This window comes from Girardinichthys multiradiatus, chromosome 9 (genome assembly GCF_021462225.1).
Source record: "Girardinichthys multiradiatus isolate DD_20200921_A chromosome 9, DD_fGirMul_XY1, whole genome shotgun sequence".
Lineage (NCBI taxonomy): Eukaryota > Metazoa > Chordata > Actinopteri > Cyprinodontiformes > Goodeidae > Girardinichthys > Girardinichthys multiradiatus.
The window spans coordinates 42,739,061-42,759,182 of NC_061802.1; the positions used below are offsets into that span (position 1 = coordinate 42,739,061).

At 40.7% G+C, this 20,122-nt stretch overlaps 1 protein-coding gene and 1 long non-coding RNA gene across 2 annotated transcripts; one reads left to right on the top strand and one right to left on the bottom strand.

Annotated features, from left to right (window-relative positions):
- Positions 1-9,138: 9,138 nt before the first annotated feature.
- barhl2 (BarH-like homeobox 2) lies at positions 9,139-12,643 on the bottom strand. The gene is made up of 3 exons (XM_047374116.1): positions 11,726-12,643; positions 10,877-11,102; positions 9,139-9,751 (listed from the first exon to the last, which is right to left on the bottom strand). Exons 1-3 carry the CDS (start codon positions 12,291-12,293, stop codon positions 9,451-9,453), a joined length of 1,095 nt encoding a protein of 364 aa, XP_047230072.1. The 5' UTR covers positions 12,294-12,643; the 3' UTR covers positions 9,139-9,450.
- Positions 12,644-12,925: 282 nt separating this feature from the next.
- On the top strand, positions 12,926-17,958 carry LOC124873456. Its single transcript, XR_007039533.1, has 3 exons — positions 12,926-13,138; positions 13,748-13,807; positions 14,257-17,958. It is a non-coding gene; the product is annotated as an uncharacterized LOC124873456 (long non-coding RNA).
- Positions 17,959-20,122: the final 2,164 nt, after the last annotated feature.

The window sequence follows — 20,122 nt, forward strand, 5'->3', positions numbered from 1 at the left end:
TGAATGGAAAGATGCTAGAAAACAAGTTTTAGTGTCCACAATGAACAGGTTTTTATATTGACATGTATTGAGAGGGTGCCAACCAAGAAAAAAGTGCCCGCCCAAAAATAAACACTGTCAAGGTGGACTACCTACATGGACAGAAAGGTTATATCGTCTGATAAGACAAAGATTGAGCTGTTTGGCCACAATGACAAAATGATGTTTCAAGTCAAGGTGATGTTATCAAGCATAAGAGCACTGTACCAACTGTCAACCACAGGGTTGGCAGCATCATGCTTAGGGCATGTATAGGGCACAAAGTTTCCAACAGTGATGAACAATGATCCCAAACATTCATAAAAACTAGTTTTGGAATGGATAAAGTAGGCTAACAAAAAGCTTCTGCAACAAAGCTCCAGTCTAAATCCATTTGAAAATTGCTGGACCATGCTCAAAACTTATATGAACTAATATTCATGCCAGAAAACAGTTTAATTGACATCTACCAAAAAATCCAGCCGGGACTATGCCAGGAGCTTTTTGATGGCTACAGAAAATGTGTGGTCCTGGGGCAGCTTGCTGAGGGACATTTGACCAAATATTAGTGGAGGTGAGTCTGTAGGTGTGTTATTAAAAGAAAATCAAAAATAAATTCAAACTTGGGCTCCCAATCATTGTTTTTTTTTTCTTAATTTAATTTGCATGGCAAATAGTCATTTCACCCTGGAAAACAAACTGTTTAAAAATATTAACAACCCTAAATGTGAATGGCATTCATGCCCATGATGACTTCATTTGGGAAAGTTGTAACTGCAACTGTATGAAAACGGCAGTAAAATGTTCAAGATTGGAGGACATCATTTAGTGCAGCATTTTCCAAAATATTGATTCCTTTTTTAAAAAGTGCTAGAAAGGATGAAAGCTCTGCTTGATGAGAATTAAAAGATTAGACGGGACATTTATAGACTGAGGCCACGACTTTATGAAATGTTTGCTCCACTTGCAGCGAGCAGCTTTGTTGCGGTGACACTTTGTGCTTTTGGGTGAGACACTAAAGTCCCTATTGTTTAAGTCAACTTGACCTGACCTAGCTGGTTAAGCTGGGGCATTGTGAACAGCAAATCGCTTCAACTAGGGGGGTAGCTGCTTTGTATGGCTATGGGGAAAATGTCCTTATAAAAAGCCTATACCCTTAGTTAATGCAGAGAAAGCAGGCCAGTTTTGTCCCTGGAAAAGCACTGTTTAAATCCAGCTGCCTGTGGAAAACACGGATATTGTTTCACACACTATCCTGATGTGCTTTCTTATCTGATCCTCTTTTATCCATTTGCAGCGCTTTAAACATTTTTAACGGTGTGTGTAACAATTTGTAGAGATGCTGTGGGGATGCTTTCCTTCTGCCTTCTGTCAGGGAAGCTATTCAGAGTTTATGGAAAAATAGATGGATTGATGCTCTCTGTCCAGTCTGATGTGAACAGCTGTTACAGACTTACTCTAAAGCATCTGAAGCTGCAACTGCAGCAACGAACATTGACTCTGGGTAACTGAAGACAAATGCACAAATGCCAATGAGATTTGTAGTTGGAACATGAAAAAGAACTTCAAGTATGAATAGTTTTGTAAGACATCTGAAGGCCAGTTCATGCTCAATGTTAAAAACACAGACACATAAAGTTGGATCTTTCTGTCCTTCTCCAAACGCCACAAATGGAGAATAACAACCAGTAATTGTGAGAGCAGCATAGCTCACATTCGATCGGCGAATGGACAAAGTAGAGGAAGATGAACTTATGAATGTTAGAAATGAGTGGACCTATTTAAGTGTGTAAAGGGAGTATAAAAGTGTCCTGCAGGAGGTGATGGTTGTGAAATATGTATAAACACAGCTGAGTTCGACATCTTACACTCTTGCCTGCAGTTGCAATGCCCTGAGAGGGCCATACAGGCCATACAGTGCGCAGCACAAAACCCCTAATCACATGTCGACCGCTGTGTACACGTCTTAGGTACTCCAGTCAGTCCTTCTCCTTGCACCCCGTGCCGCTCTCAGTGCCTCTCTTTACCAAGCTGATTGGGAGACAGCCTTAATTTCTAACGTAATTAACTGCGCCATAACAGAACCTCAAGGGAGCACTCGTCGCTGTATTCCAGTAATTTCACACAAAAACAAACAACGTGATGGAAATGAGGTTAATAGCATCACTCTCAATTTACAGTATGCTGAAACTGGATCCAGCTCCGGGCCTGATAAGATGCAAGTTTTATTTTCTGCTGTATATGAACAGCAGGCAGACAGCTGGACCATCTAATCAGGCTATGATGTTACCTATTTTCTACTGTAACACACTGTTGATCTTCAAAATAAGAAAATTAAACAGGATAAGCAACTTATTTCTGGTTTCATAAAGCACTGCTTTGATCTCCTGGGAGGATTTGGTGGAAGTTTTTTCCTTTGTGACTGACATATACATACTCACTGGGGACTGATCGGCAGTGAAAACCATCAGGCAAGAAATTAACTGGTGGCTCATTGAGACCAGTCCAAACTTGTATGATTGTCTGAACTGGTCACAGCTCCTGTTTGTGGTCTCCCACTGACTGCCAAGTGAGCCCAGAAGTGAGAAGGGGGGCTGGGAAGATCTTTTCTCCCCACAGGCTCACTGCCATCTCCTCATTCCCTGCTGGACCTCACTTCCAGACACCTTTCAGTCTCTAATTACCACAGTATTGGTTGATGTTGTTGCAGGGGTGGTGACCATCCTCCCCGAAAGAGCTGCATCCATAAAGTGCACCATTAATTGTTCCATTACATTAGTTATAGAGTAGCTTAAGAGCGAAAGATGAAAAAACAGGTAAAGACCAACTTGACATACTAATTTTCATTAACCCCGTTCTTTCTATTCTTTCATCATGTGCCCCCCTCCCCACTGTCTTGCTTGTACGAGGTGCCAAAGAACCCAAATTATCCACAAGCATTCCAGCTAGCACTAATTATCCAAAGAGTCCCTCATTAGGCTATTTCAAATCCAACCTTAGATCAACACTTACTCAGACCTCAGGGATGCCCTAGTCCCAGCAGCGGTTAAACAAACAATCAGTTCAAAGGATCAGGTATTCCACTCTACGATGGTGGGGGGGGCAAGGATAAACAAGTGCTCATTTAAAAAAAAACGACTCCAGTGGCTCTCTGATTCAAATTTATTTTCTCTGTTAAACTGAGTTCATGGCATATGAAAAAACATCTTTGTCCCAGTCAAGATTGAAGTTGGAGCTTTTTGCCTTCATCCCTTATTGTTGCAATGCCTTTAGCCTTAGATTCAACAAAAAAGGGTCACTTTGTGTCATGAACCATCAGAAAATGACCTTCATTTAACAGTCTTTACTATCAGTCAGTTTTTTTTGGTTAAGTCTCATGGTGCCGTTTCACACCGGAAAACTGGAAAACCAACACGTAGGACAAGTGCACAGCATCATCCAGGACGAGGTTGAAGTAACCAATTGCTTGGGGCTTGGTGGTTGTTTCATGCAGTTGCTTAGTTGGTTACACAGCAGAACCACTCAGCCTCATGCACAAGGTGAGCTATCCATCTCTGGTAATGCTATCTGCTGGGTCTGCGAGCCATTCTTTCTGTTTGGTGTCCTTCATTCCCTCTTTTAACTGGATGATTTGGCAACTGCCTGATAGCACTGTTGCTCCAATCAAAATGTTGTAGGTATAACAGGTCTTTGCAAACTGAGTCATTTACATACAGTTTACTAGCCTGCATGAACACCATATTATTTCCAAATTGGACCATTCGTCAGGCTTTTGGTGCCATTTTTAACAACTACAGGTTTTAAGAAAATGTTTAAACAAAAGCGTGAATATTAATGTTGTTCTCCACTTTGCCAAGGTTTGAAAGAAAATCCTGTCAGCCTCATGTGAGAGGAAATTGACTATGATGCTCAGGAATAACACAGGAACCATCAAGGTTCAAACCTGCCATGTGGAACCTGCTGAAACCCTAGTGTTCCTGTCCACTGTGAACAAGTTTATGTAACCACAGACAATGGGTTGTTCAAAAGAGAAAACTGCCAGCCTCTAAAATTAATATATTTAAGCTTGACTAACATTTTTCAGCTGTCCACATAGACAAGTCCAATGCTTTGTGAAGAAACACTTCACTGATAGGTGAGACAAAGATTCAACTATCAGGCCACAAAAAATAAGGTTTTACAGGAGTCACGGTGAGATTTTTAAACCCAAAAATACTGTGCCAACTATCAAGCATGGTGGTGGAACCACCATGCTTGATAGTTGTGCACTGGTACTGGTAGTACTGGTGCATTGCACCAAGTGAATGGCCAGTTGAGACCTGGACACAGCTGGATGTTGCCACAGGACAATGTTCCTTAAAACACATTGAACTGGCTTTGGAATGGCTAAAGATGGTACTTTATGCTTCTGGAGTGGTCTTAGCAAAGTCCAGACATCAGCCCCATTGAGCATGTAAAGAATTGGCCAAGTGACATTCTCTATTCAGTCTTTCAATAACCCACTGAATCTTTTTAAAAGCACTCCGTTTAAACAAGTGAAGAGTCCAACGTTTATCATATATTGCAAAATTCAAAATGTAGGAGGTATACCTGGCTCAAATCAGATACTGTATCATTTTATATAAGACATATAAAAAGAAAACTTTTGATGGAAACTTAAGACAGGTGCAAAATTTTAATAAAGATAGATTTTTCTATCACTCCTTTTTTTATTGATCAGACTGGAAAGAGTTCATGTTACATTGGCCTTTGATTTACCTCACAGACATAGATTCAAACATCCACCTCTTTGTTTTTCTGCATATCACTGCTAAATTCTCACCAGTATCTCTCCTAATGTGGAGTAATTCCCATTGCATCCTCCTGAGCACACTCCCTCCACGTCAGAGCTGTACTCTGAGAAACAGCACCAGAATCTGAGCCTGTCACTTAAAATACAATGCCGTCAGATCTGTTACTTTAACCTTGAAGCAATTAGCTGTTGCTGAGCTGTAATGAATCCTGACATCACTCCGCTGTGATGAAACCCCTAATTGCTCTGTAAAAATTGAAGCTTTTGACATCACTGCTGACAGACTTTTTTTTTTTTTTTTTTCCTTCTTGCGTGTGCGGTCGTATGTGACGGCGCCTGGTTGAAACTTGAAAGGTAGCGGAGCTTCTCTGCCATCAGCTGTCCTATCACTTGACAACAAGAGAGAGAGGAAAACTGGCTGGATTTGCTGAAATGATGAGGCCATTTAAGCTATGATGTGTCGCAGCTATGTGGCATCACTCAGCCGGGACTGCTGCAGATGGCCGTGTTAGTCAAGGCTCCACTGTGAGGTGAGAGGATGGCTTCACTCAACGCTCTCATCTGCTAAACTGTTGGAGAATAATAGATAAACAAAAGAATCATAAGTACTTCTTATTATTATATCAGAGCAGGGAATTTAGAGGGGATGCGATGTTTGGAAGCCACTGTTTTCTCATTTGTTTGTTCAGGAGGAGCTGACCCTAGGCACAAGCGAAATAAGTGGCTGCTTTGGTCCCCCAGACCAGGAGGGGTCCCCCAAGAGCTCTTAAATTCTTTACTAGAAAGATCTTCCTGTTTGTTATCATGTTCATCAAGAATGAGCTGCCGTTGAAGTGTGTTCAAACATTTTCTGAAGAGGACATTTAAAAGATTTTTAAAATTTTATTTTAAATTTATATTAAATAAAGATTTTTAAAATTTATATTTCCTTAAAATCTTAAATGAATTTAAAATAATCTGAAAATCTTTATTCAAGATTTTAAGGAATCATAAACAAATTACAGATTGTTTTAAAATAAGATTTATATCTATTTAATTTTAGTTACGATTTATAAGAACTGACATTGTTTTAGATCTTTAATTCTCATAGTTCGATAGCTAGAGAGCTATATTAACAGTCAGAGCTCGTTGTTACTTTTGTTGCTGGTTTATTCATTTTTGCTGCTTGTGTCTGTGCTTGGGTTTCCAAATAAAACTAGGGAATTATTACATAGTTTTCCATGGTTACATGTTAGCCTGGTCCTATGGGCCTTTTCTTTTTGATTCTTTTAAGTTTGTATTAAAATGCAGCAGGCATTAAACAGCATCCAGGTGCTATTTAATAAAGTGATTCAGCACCTTTGGTCATACAGTGAGTTTAAGAATTTCACTGAATTTATGCACAAAGTCTAATGATTAATCTTTCATGACTCATTAGAGATGTTTGTGATGCGGCTATAAATGGTGGGTGATGGATGGCAAATGCAGGTTGCTTGAGACCCTGGGTAGAACAGAATCTTGGGGCCCACTTACGGATAAACCTATCAACTTCCAGAGCAACACTGGCCTTCTTTTTTATTTTTGTTATATCTCCTTCTTCTATGCTGTTTGCTTTAAAAATCTCCTTTTTCAGTAAACTAGTGAGCTACCTCCCTGTGAATTCAACTTTCAAGTTGTAAAAGTGTTTCCTTGGCATGTGTTCAAGTGCCATATTTACCCAGAACGGCACTGGGCCGCTAGGAGTTGCAAACTCTGCTTATAGCTTGGGCCTGATATTCAGTTGACTTCTTTGCATTTTAAACTTGTATTTGAGGAACATAAGATGTATGATTTAATAAAATAGATCAAGACTTTATTGCAAAAAAAAGCACCTCACTTCATTATTATTTCTAGTGGAATAGTTGTCAGAATATTTAATAAATAATAATACAGATTCGTTAGAATGTTAAACTAACATAATTTCCCCTAAAATCTATTCCGATAAAATGCATGGATTATTTTCGGTTAAATTATAACCGAAATTTTTATGAGTTTTTGTAGATGAGCACACGCCCTCATGGCGCAGCAGTGGTACTGGTGTCCATTTACTGGTGGATCTGCCTTTTAAGGTGTTACTGCCTCCTTGATGAACGGCTCCGTCCGCAGATCCACGCGTAAACAGCGTGTTGTTGTTGCACTGGCAAAATTAGTGCGACGGTTCTCTTTCCTTCTTTGATTGTGGAAAGGAGGGGGGTGGGGGGCTGTGGGGGGTTAAATTTGGTGTTTAGTGAGTGATGCAGGAGATGTGATAACGAGAGGCCAAGGAGAGCAAGTGTTACCTCATTATTGTAATGAAAAAAGATACCCCACCATTACATCAGTTGGAAAAAGTGGCAATTAAAGACCCCAACAAGGTTCCTTGAGGCAAGAGAAGGAAGAAAACGAGCCTCTAAAGCCCATCTGTTCTGGATAATATGCACCATGGTAAAGAAAAGGCCTAATCCTCTTCATTCAAGCCTGCTGCCCTTTTTTATTATTTTTTTTTTTCCACCAGTGATAGGAATTTCTATAGAAAATCCTCATGCTGAACAAAATTTCGCTTGTCCTAAAACTGACTGCATTTAATTGGCCCAAAATATACTTAATTCAGACAAATTATTAGACAGTTACGATAATATTTGTACAATTTAATAGTGGATAAAACAACACGCACTTTATGGGTTTAAAAAGGATTATAGCCGGGCCACAGACTACCAGGTAGCAGTCCTATTAATTCAGTGCTGCTGTACTGTTTTCCTCAGCCTATTATTAATGAACTGGAAACAGCCGCTGCAACTACCGACACCCCCCACCCCTCCCTACCAGCCGAGCGCAATAAATAAATAATGCCGTAGAAGTCATGCATATGAACAACACACACGCATGCACGGGACTGCAGCTTTGTGCAGCCGAAAGCTGCGGGGTCAATGCGGTGGGATAATATTTTTTTCTGCACAGAGGGGCCTGAGCTGTTTTACTTAATCATTACTCGCCAAGATCCTGAGATCCTCAACGCTTTTCTACGCTGTGGGACGTGCGGGTCCTTCTAGTTTGCGTCCCATAATGATTTTAGGAGAATAATAATATGATTGGTCTATTGGTCCTTAACCGAATCTACTGCCGTTTGGCTCAGACGTGTCCGCAGAGCGACTGACAAGCAGGCGGCTTAGATAACATGTGTTCCAAGAATTAGGGCAGAGATGAATTTGATCCTGCTTGTGTTTGGAGCTTCCGCTGGCAAGCGACACTCTTCGTATGCGTTTATGATTGCTTGCAGATATGTGCACATGTTGCGGAAGGCTTGCATTAAAATACTGCAAAGTTTTTGGCGCATTTTCTGCAAAGCACCAAAAAATTAAAATAAATTATATGTTGTGTGCGGCTGCTGGATGTTGATGTGAAATGTTCAAGCCTTCCTTGTATTCCAGCAAAGTTCAATTTGTCGCACAGTAATAAAAAACTCGTAACATAAACAAACGCACCCTGAGGCGCTAATTCACGCCTTAATCTGCGGGGCTGCCTGAGCGCTCAGAAGAGCCGGAATAAAATCTAAGCATTTTAATGTTTGTTTTGTTTCTGAAGCAGCAATTTTAAATATGAGTAGATGTAGCAACTGAAATCGCTTATAAAACCTCCAGATTATCAGCGCAACGAGGGTCATGGGACTACCCCCCCCCCCCCCGCCCCCCACACACACACACACACCAAAAAAAACAAAAAACAGAAATCCTAAACAGGTTCACTCACGGCTATTGAGAATGCGCAGATTATTAACCCCCTCTGTTTTACCCCCTTCCTCCTTTCCCCTCCCTTTCTCCCCTACTTTCTTGCAGGCGTCTTGTCTCGTTTTTCCTGCGCTGAGAAATTCAGGCTTATTGTCTGCTGATGCGCTCCCAGGCAACAGCTGCCAAGCCAAGGCCACATTCCCAGTGTGTACCCGACATCGTCGGGACCATTCACCCCCATGCACCACCACCACCAATCAGCTGCTGCGCATCCATATGCATGCTGCCGCTGGTAAACACAAACATAAAGACCGTGCACACTGACCTCCAGCCACTGATCACTAATTCTCAATAGTTCAATTTAAAGGAGCATATGCTGCAGGGACAAATTATTTACTCTGGTCCGGTTCTGACAAATTAGAAAATAAAATGTTACAGGCTGATGTAAGAAAATATGAGCAGGCAAACGGATTTGCAGAGGCACTGTTTGAGATAAAGATTAAGACAAACATTCTATATGGTAGGTGTGGTAAAACTGAAATTGTGTTTTTTTTTTTTTCAAGAGTTTGAATTTGGACCTGGTTTCAATAAGCGTCTACAATTCAATTAGTATCATTACTTCTTTATTCATTCACGTCTTCTCCATCTAATAAACTTTATAAGTTTATTTGCTAATGTAAGTGTATTTGTACAAAAGACAAACAAACAATCAGACATGAGCAGTCCGGGCCGGACGCCGAGTCTTGAGGAGTGGACTCAGGCGGTGTGGGACCCCTCCTGAAACTCTTCCTGCAGAATGTCCTTAATAAACCTGTCTCTTTTTTTTTTTTTCTGTGGGGAGCTTTAAAGTCCTGCAGTGATGCTCCTTTTGCGCTTACCCACATCACGCGTTCAAGCAGCGTCCTGTTTTTGGAGTTTTTATCGCGGATGTGGCGTGCCGGGCAGGGGGTTCAGCGCTGGTTGGCCTCCCGGCCCGAGGCCGTGAATGAGCACCCGCGGGACCAGAGGTCTCTGCAGGCTAGGGTGCGGCGCGGAGGGAGTCCGGTACATGCTGCTGTACATGGCCGCGGCCGCCGCAGCCGCCGTGGTGCTATCCACGGTGCCCAGCAGGCTCGGGTGGTAGAAGTAGGGCGAGGGGAACATTCTCTGTAAGGCCGAGTAGTTTCCTGCTTCAGCCAGGAGCTCCAGACCGACCGCTGTCTGTCTCTTCCACTTCGTCCTGGAAATCAGATCAAAATCCAACTGATCAATTATTTAATCACTCTCACCGAGTCCCTGGGCGCCTGTTTAATTGGTATGCAGAGGCCCAATTACTGCACCCAGAATATACGGCGAAGGTTTAATTAGACAAAAAAAAAAAAAAAAAAGAAAGAAAACAGAGACGAACTGATTAAATCAAGCTTCTGCAGATATTCGTTTATAAGCTGTCTGAACACAAACCACCACAGGTTTTATTGTGATGGAATAGCAAAATGTAAAAGATCATCATAGAAAAACACACCAAATTTTACTATTAGTTTTTGATGTATCAAACAATCTGCCGTGTCAGAAAAATACATATTTTACTATCAAACAGTGAAGAAAAATACTGAATCATGACATGTCTACATATATGTAAAGCAAACCTACGTAAATAATAATATACAAAAAGCCAAATGTCTCTAATTTATGCAGTTAACAATAAGCTAAACATTTTTTCGTACATTTTTTTCTTCAGCTTGAATCTGTAAAATTATATAACTGCTCTGAGAGCTAGTGTATATATATATATATATATATATATTGATTTTGTAGGTTTTTTTTTATTTTATTTCTGACTGTAGTGTAAGATGAAGCCTATATTTCTATTTTTGTATTCTATATAATAGAAAATGTTACATTAAGTAAAACACGATGAAGAGACAAGAGACGGGTTGGTGTTGTTGATGTGTCAAAATGTCCAAGATGTATTTAGAAAAATTATACATCTTGGTTTGATTAATTATTATTTTTGTTATTTTGAGTTATTTTTTTTATTATTATTTCTAATCATCAGATTTTTCTTTTTTCCCTTCATCTTACAAAGTCGTAACGAGATACAGAAACACAACTGACCAAACTATCATCTTTTTCAAATACAAATCGAGTTAGTTTGAATGATGTGAAAATGCTAGGGGAAGGTTTGGTTACAAAATGTTGTTTGTATTATTAAATGAATTATTACTTTGCTGCTCTGGATAAAATTCCTATAGATACCCACTAAAGTAGTCCCGGTTCAGTTATTGCTGAGCTTTGATTCCGCTGGAACAAATATTTGTTGCTTCATTTTTGTTAATCTTAATCAAAACCTCTGCAGGTTGCTTACCGTCTGTTTTGGTACCAGGTCTTGACTTGCGTGTCCGTCAGGCTGAGAGCCGCCGCCAGGTCCATGCGGTCCTGCACACTGAGGTATTTTTGTCTCTCGAAGCTCCTCTCCAGCTGGTTAAGCTGGTGGTCCGTGAAGGCTGTGCGGGCTTTGCGGGGTTTTTTCGTGCGCACGGGCGGACTGTCTCTGCTGCTGGATATTTCCCGGTCGCCTTCTTCTTTAGTGCCTTAAATATGGAAGAAATGTTCTAATTAAGCCAAAAGATAAAGCCGGACATAATAATTATGCGCAGCGCAAGTCAGAATTTCGTCCTGTTTTTATTTTTCACAATCGTGCATGGGCAAGAAAGTGTGCAACCAAACTTTCACCAACTTGTGCAAACAGTCCCTTCTGCAAAGAGAAGAAACTCGTGTGTATTTGTCACCTGAAGTTTTTTTTTCCCCCTCTCTCTTTCAAAAAACGACATCAATATATCAATCCATCTCTATGTGTAGCCGTGTTTCAGTGCGCCATGATCCCCCCTCCAGGAAGAACAATAATCTCTCTAATTGACCCACTAGGGAGGCCCCACGCACGAAGAGAATCACAAGGCTTTCATCTGTTTTCATATCTATTACAGCAAGAAAGCTTGCTGGGTAAATAATCATTATTATTATTATTATTATTATTATTATTATTATGTAAGGGAAGGAATCTAATGCATTTTGAACTCCTACCCTCACTCACCTGTGTTTAAAAGATTATAAAACATTAAACATTCATAAATGAAAATAAAATAAACTAAAATCAAATCAAATCAATTAAAAGCAGCATTTTTTTCCCCAGATAAACACTCTGCTCAGATCTTACCGTTGCATTTCATTTCGCTCTGAATGTCGTCTCTTTTGTCCAACTTGCTTCTGTTTTCATCTTGTTCCAACTTAGGCCTGAACACGTCCGGTCCCGCGGCACTTTCCGGTTTGGGTGTGTGATGTGGCGAAGATACGCTGGTGCTGTAAGGTGCGCAGGCCGCCAGCGGTTTACTGTCACCTAGAATGTCTTTGATTAAAAATGAAGAGGTGGCAGTCCTGGGGGCGCAGCCGGCCCCACCGACCTGCTGCTGCTGCTGCTGTTGCTGAGGAGACAGCGGCAAGCTCTGCTGCTGGCCGTGGTGGTGCTGATGGTGGTGGTGCTGATGCTGAAGGCTCTCCGGAACCAGTTGCGGTTCGCCGCCGTGCTCCATGGTGACCGAAATGGGGGATGAGGGGGCCGTTCCCACAGTGTCTATCTCCGAGCATGGCGACGGGGTTGCCTGGCTCCTGAAATCCGCTGTCCTGCTGTCTCCGAGCCGGAAGTCTCCGCTCATGGGGTTACCAGAGTTGGAGGCACTGGATAAAATAGTGTCTATCCCAAAACTCGCTCCGCTGGATCCTTCCATGTTAAGAAAGGACGGATGAAGCCTTCATAACAACAGCGAGCTACTTCTCCCTCGGTGTGGAAAAAATAAAATCACAAGAAAATCAAGAAAATAAACTCTTGAGTGAGGAGAAATAAAAAAAACAAAAAACGGAAGAATGAAAGAGTTGAAAAGAAAACCCAGGAGAGAAAAAGAAAATCCACGTTTGTGCGGCTCACACAGTCGGTCCAATGTTACATTCAGTGAAACAAAGTGCGGCTCTGCTACTCCTCGTCCCTTTTTTCTGTTTGGATATTGAACTTTGTGTTAAAAGTTGAGGCGCATGGAGAGATATACACAGGGCTGACTCCTCGATATCAGGCTCCCCCTTTTTGCCGCTAATCGCTCCGGTGTTGCTCCACAATGACTTCCTATGCTGACGTCACGGCCCACGGCAAGGGGGGAATTAATATTTTCTCCTTTATAATAAACACTCGGCGCCCTTTCTCTCTGCCTTCCTCTCCACCTCTCTCCCCTCAGCACCTACCAATCCACCTTCCCTTGCCCCGCTGCCATTGGCTTGCATTCGGACCGGTTCCTCCGAGTCACCAATCAGGGAAGCGTCTCCTCACGCACACACTTAAACGTGCGTTTGCAGCGAACTCGGGAGCCGCGGCTCTTTTCTTAAAACAAAATAGGAAATACGACAGATGCATGCATTTTATGGTCAAACTGGAAATATTTTTATATTGCAAGAGATACGACTGAATGTTGGATTTTTTTTTCCTTTTTATTAAATTTAACATTCACAAGAAAAATGAAATGCATGCCCGGATGTAATATTATAGCCTACAAGAGGAAAAACAAACAGGGGCAACCACATCATGGTAGGAAAAATTAAAAATATTTATTTTCGTCCTGTAGATTTTTCTCTCTAAAAGTGTTCCTAAATTTGCGAATATTTGTTTAAAGCGTCTGTTAATTCACCTTTATAGTTTAAAAACAGGCGCAATAATCGCGTAAAAAGTAACCGAAAAATCCAAAGAACTGAGCAAAGATAACCGACACCGTGAATCCGTGCGATGTTCACCAGAGGAAGGTCGAGCAGTGTGACTGTCATGACAGCACATTCTGTTAATAACCACGTCACCCTAATTAGTAAAGTAATTATGAGGCGCTAATGAGCGTTCAGAGGTAGTAGGAAATTCAGCACATTTCCACCGGTCCCGATGTGAATTTGAAGGATGTTGAGGCGAGGTAAAAAAAAAAAAAAAGCAGAATCAGAATCAAAAGAAGAAGAAGAAGAAGAGGCTGACAAAGTGTCTGCTAAGAGAGCTGCATGGTTCTCACTGCTCATATGCGCAGAAATGTCATTTCTTGAATTCCTCCTCCAAAGGTTCTGCCAGATTTAACGGAAAATGTGGAGAAATTGATTATAGTTTAAAATATTTGTCTTTAAACATTACAATAATCATCTTTATGTTTTACTCCATCAGGTTGGCAGGGGAGATGGTGCCGTTAATGCTGGATTGGGAAGCAGAATCCCGCATTTGCAGGTTTGCTCCTAATTTTACCATTTTTCTAAATTTAACTGTATTAACCAAGTAATATATCCAATATTTGTAAATTTAAAATGTTTAGAATAATTCTTTTTTGATGTCTTTATTTATAAAATAATACAAATGAATTTTATTTCCCCATAAAAAATATTTTTTTTGTTTTTCTGTTTGTGTTTGTTTATTGCTTTACTGCAAACAGAAAATGTAATGTTACAATTCAAATTACGATTAATATTTAGATTGTTTAGGGTAGTTTCTGTTATTAAGGAAATTATGTTTATTATAAATAAATAAGCTTTATTTGAAGCTAATATGTTTTATCTTTAATATCGTCATTTTATTTATTTAATTAAAATAATCATAACAAATTACATTAAATGGTCCTGAATGATAAATAAGGGGCTGTTTCTGAATTGAACTTCTGTCTCGACCCGTCTTTCCTCCAGCCTCCCGCACAAGATGCGATGGCAGAGTTTGACCACAAGGCGGCGACAACGCGAGGCCCAACTCTTCCTGATTAGAGTTTAGCAGCAACCATGAGACCTCGGATGCTCTTTAATGAGACACAATGACACGTTTCAGCCTCTGCAACTCGCTTTTAAACACTAACAGGGCACTAAAGAAGTCGTCGGCATGATACTATGAGCTGGACGCTTTATCCCCGCATACAATGCGGAGCCAGTCAGAACATCCTGTAATCAGAACACCCCTCAATCTCTACAAATCGCCCAGGTCAGATCAAAGCGATGCTTGAACACATCAATCAGTGTGCGGACAGGCGCACAGGCTGCGGATCACCCCGCAAAGATCCCTTTTTTTTTTTTTTTTTTTTTGTTAGTCGCAGGAGCAAATGGAAAGCTACCGGTTACGGTATCGCCTTATTGGCCTCAGCTGATGGTCGATGATGGGACGATGCACACACACAAACGCACACACACACCTAGTAGCTGCTGGCACCACATCGATTCTCTGGCGGCTGTGCGTGGAAGCTGTCACTTCACCGCCGGCGACCTTTGTGGGGCTGCAGAGTAGCAGCGTTTACAGAGAGACACACCCGCATTTAGACTGTCAGGGGGTGAGGGGTCGGAAGGCTGCTGGGAGGATGCACGAACATCCTCATGCACACACACACACACACACGCCCACATACACATACCCACACACACATGTTTTACAAAAGTTTTAAGAGGGTGTTAAAATCAGTTTGGAGTTTGCGTCGTTGAAGCAGAAAGTGCCCGCAGAATATTTCACCACAATTACAGATTCTAAAAAAAAAAAACACTTGGAATTTAACCAATAGGAGCAACATTTTGCGGACAATTTAATTTAGATGGCTTTGATTAAATTCTCTGAATCTAAATGTTAACATCTAAATGATAACAATTATTTTTGCGAGTTGGCAAGAAATGTTTCAAATGTATACTTAAAAATAGTTAAAATCTCACTAAATGTGAATATCATATTACTCAAATGAATTACGTTCTGAGTAAGTTCTAAAGGAAATTTACATTTCATTAATGAAATGGAAGTACAAAACATCAGGATGCCAGCATAAATAGAAATTGCTACCCTGGCTAGCATGTTTGGCATTGGCATTAGCTCTGTCTCTAAACTAGCTGGATACAAACCTTAACTCTTCCTCCAAAGTTTATCCACTAAGTTTTTAATAATAATCCCAAGTAAACCCATATTAACATACATACCTTACCTTTCTCTGCTGGACTCCACACATGATGACTGAGGATGATGGCTGACTGAACCAATATCTTGTGTGTGTGTGTGTGTGTGGTGTGTGTGTGTGTGTGTGTGTGTGTGTGTGTGCATGTGTGTGCGTGTGTGTGTTTTCTTGCCGTCACAAATATTTTCAATTTCTTTGAGAACAGACATAAACAGCAGGATCTAACCATGCATCTATCCAACCATTGTCTACCCGCTTGTCCTTGCAGGTTTGCTGGGGAGCTGGTGCCTATCTCCAGCGGTTATCATGTGAGTTGTGGGTTACACCCTGGATGAGTCAGAATGTAATCAGCATAAAGGAAAGTCATTTTAGTAGTTTCTCAATGAGCACATCAAAAGGTATCATTTTTCTACTTATGAGCTTTGATTCCTTAATTATGCCACCAACATTTTGTATATGAAATTATAGAAAAGGGTTTTCCATAACAAAGCTGTTAAAAATCCAGCAAGTTTGTACTGTAAAAATAGTAAATTCTAACCAGTATTCTTTTCATTCTGATTCTTTCAACTGTTTTCTCTTTTGGTTTCTCTAGTATCATCTATCTATAGTTCTATAATCTATATAAAGTCAGTTGCATGTGTTGCAGAGAACAGCGGCAGTCATGTCATTAGATCTGAGCAAATAAAATAATAAAAACAAAAAATCCAATTTTAAAACAAATAAATCAGATAATTTGGGGAATTCAGTTTGCACACATGATCAAACCTAAGTCTGACTTGGGAGAATGCTTCATGGACATTTTATGTGAGCCGGAGGAACTCATGAAAAATAGCAGGGGTGTCAAGAGTCGGCGTGAGGGCCGTACCTGACCGTCCCATCAAAGTTGTCCTTGACAGATGATGGGGGTGGGGGTTCAGGAGGATTATATTGATTAAAATCCCCAAACTGGACAGGTTGTCTAACGGTATGTAAAGAAGTCAGAGTGGGTAATCAAACCTGTATCTTTCCCATATTCTTTCTGCTTTCTTAGATTTTTGTTAAAAAGATAAACAACATTCTAACCAAGTGGGAGCATCAGCCTGTTACAGCACCAAAACAAAGCAATATAAGTTCAGCATTGTTTTGCCTTCTATGTTTTGAAGTTTCTGACTTCTGCAAATATCATACATGTGCTCGGCTTTTTGGTGAGTCTGTGTGTGTGTGTGTGTGTGTGTGTGTGTGTGTGTGTGTGTGTGTGTGTGTGTGTAGTCAGGGTAAGAACTTGTGGTTAAAAGGACAGCTAGAGAATGCTGTGCTCCCTGAATATTTCCCACAGGTTGCTGACACAGTTGGGAGGAAAAAGATAGATTGTGATTTTTAGATATTTGATTCCAAAGTTTGGTTTCTTCTCTGAATTTAATCGAAGGATTACCTTAACTGAACTACAGTTCAGATAAAAAATGGTATTTCGTCATGAGTAACCTGATGTGAGTGATGGTGTTACAAGAGTTAGGTTAGCTACCTGGAAGAATAGTCAAAAAGAGACACATAGGAGAAAGAAATGAGACAAATCTTTATTGTCATTGTCACTTTTGCAAGCATAACTAAATTGAAGGGTTCAGTTGACTTAGTGTTAGGCTTAAGAAAAGTAAAATAACAATAAAAATAAAATAGCATTAATAAAAACAAAATAGCAATAAAGTGCCTTACAAAGTGTTCATAGCCTTTGAACCTTTTCACATTTTATCATGTTATGACCAGAAACCTTCTGTATTTGCATCATTTTCAAGTGAAAAACAAAGGATGTACAATCTAAAACATATTTACAAAAAACATAAAACTGTAGTATGCATTTTAAAAAATCACTCCTTACTCTGATGCCCCTAAATTACAACCCAGTGCAACCAATTGCCTTCAAAAGTCCTGTACTTGGTTTAAGCTCACAGATGTTTATTGTAGGCCTCTGAGGTTTATAAAAGAACATCAGTGAACAAACAGCTTCATGAAGACAGATGAACCCAGCAGACAGGTTTAATTCATCATCAGAACATGGAAAGAGTATAGCACAAGTGCAAACCTTCCTAACATGACAAACTGTCACCTGTTCCGTTTCCAGTTCGGACAAGTGATGCAGCAGAGACAGAAAACATGTGGAAGAAGGTGCTCTGCTCAGAGGAGACTAACATTCATAGCACTATGAATGGTAGTAAACTAACAACACATGTCAACCTGAACACACCACCCCACTGTGAAACATGGTGGTGGCAGCGTCATGCTGTGGCAATGCGCTTCCTCAGCAAGGAAAGGGGAGATGGAGATACATGCATTATTACATGAATATAAATAAATGTTACATGATGAACTTGAAAGGTTTTAAATGAATACCTGGATGATGACATCAGCTGTAGAATTTGCCACGTCGATTTTTAGTTAAAACCTTTAATAATGCTTCATCTGTGACAAATGGATCACGTTTTATAGGTAGAAAAAAAGGTTGAGATTATACAAGGATGTGATTATTCGAATAAAAAAATTACAAAATGGGTTTCCTTGGATTTAGGGCTACGCTGTGGGAGCATTCTGACATTTAAGGTGGACTTACTATTCCAGCATCTACATGTCATGAAGCAGTGAAACGTGTGACATTCATATTCGGATCTGGAGTGCACACAAATGAGATACATCATAGAGGAATGTAACATACACTGTTATTTTTAAAAGGTTAGTTGTACCATTTCTGGGCTGCTATGAAAATAGAATATGCTAAAAAATAAGCACTTTAACATCTGAATGTTATTATTTAACCATTTGTTGCCACAACAAATATTCAAAGAATGCCAAATGTTGAGTTTCCCTCCTTCTGCTGTCAGAGGAGCATGATCAAAAATGCTCAGGAAGTAGAGACCACATTGATTCGAGTGTGTTCCAAACACAGGCTGGCCCTGACAAGGTTGTTATAATAGTCAGAGGGCTCTATACAATCACTTAATTACCAAAGCTGTCAGTCAGAGAGGGTTGCTGCTGGCTCCATCCATGGCTGTGAGCGGCGTTCCACGAGTAGCCTCCCTGAGTGATTGATCCATGCTGATGGCGCCGCAAAAATAATTACAAGTCGTCTCCTGATGTGTGATTCCATACTACGTTCACGCTTCACAAAGGTAATCGGGGGATCAGGAGGGGTCAGTGCCGTTTCCTATTACCTGGAGTCCAAGCAAAAAGGGTAAAACAATGCAAACACAGTGAGGCGGAGGGGAAAAGATGGAGGAGGATGGCGGGGGGGTGGAGGCTGGATGGTACAAATAACTAAAGACGTTCATGTGCACTTTCTTAAAGAGCATTGGGTAATTTGTGTCTAATCCCAACCACTCGGAGCCTAAAATCTGCACATACTGTAGCTAACTGATGGTATCCAACGTTGGCAAACAGGGATTTAAAATAATCTCTGCTTCATTTAGTTGATTTCCATCACAATCGGTCAACTATTAGAGACCATGTTGGGTTAACTCTAAGTGTATGATAAGTTTATAACCACTTGGGATAAATAAATCACTTTTCAAGTAAGATTACAAAGTAAAAAAAAAAAATCTGGTTCCACTGGCAGACCCATGACACAATTTACTCAATTTGGTTCAATTCATATGTTTGTTAAAGTCATTTTTTTTTACTTCTACAACATTGCAGTACTGTGATTTTAATGGAGATGCTCCAGCACACCTTCATCAAGCACAATACATATCGTGCACTGCAATAAGGAGCTACAAAAAGCCCAATAGTTCAAACACAGTAGGTTATCAAAACCAAATATCACTTTCCTTAGTGAAGGTAAGCTCAATATAATTTTATCTCATGGAGCATATACAGGGGTTGGACAATGAAACTGAAACACCTGTCATTTTAGTGTGGGAGGTTTCATGGCTAAATTGGACCAGCCTGGTAGCCAGTCTTCATTGATTGCACATTGCACCAGTAAGAGCAGAGTGTGAAGGTTCAATTAGCAGGATAAGAGCACAGTTTTGGTCAAAATATTGAAATGCACACAACATTATGGGTGACATACCAGAGTTCAAAAGAGGACAAATTGTTGGTGCACGTCTTGCTGGCGCATCTGTGACCAAGACAGCAAGTCTTTGTGATGTATCAAGAGCCACGGTATCCAGGGTAATGTCAGCATGCCACCAAAAAGGACGAACCACATCCAACAGGATTAACTGTGGACACAAGAGGAAGCTGTCTGAAAGGGATGTTCGGGTGCTAACCCAGATTTTATCCAAAAAACATAAAACTACGGCTGCCCAAATCACGGCAGAATTAAATGTGCACCTCAACTCTCCTGTTTCCACCAGAACTGTCCGTCGGGAGCTCCACAGGGTCAATATACACGGCCGGGCTGCTATAGCCAAACCTTTGGTCACTCAGGCCAATGCCAAACGTCGGTTTCAATGGTGCAAGGAGTGCAAATCTTGGGCTGTGGACAATGTGAAACATGTATTGTTCTCTGATGAGTCCACCTTTACTGTTTTCCCCACATCCGGGAGAGTTACGGTGTGGAGAAGCCCCAAAGAAGCGTACCACCCAGACTGTTGCATGCCCAGAGTGAAGCATGTTGGTGGATCAGTGATGGTTTGGGCTGCCATATCATGGCATTCCCTTGGCCC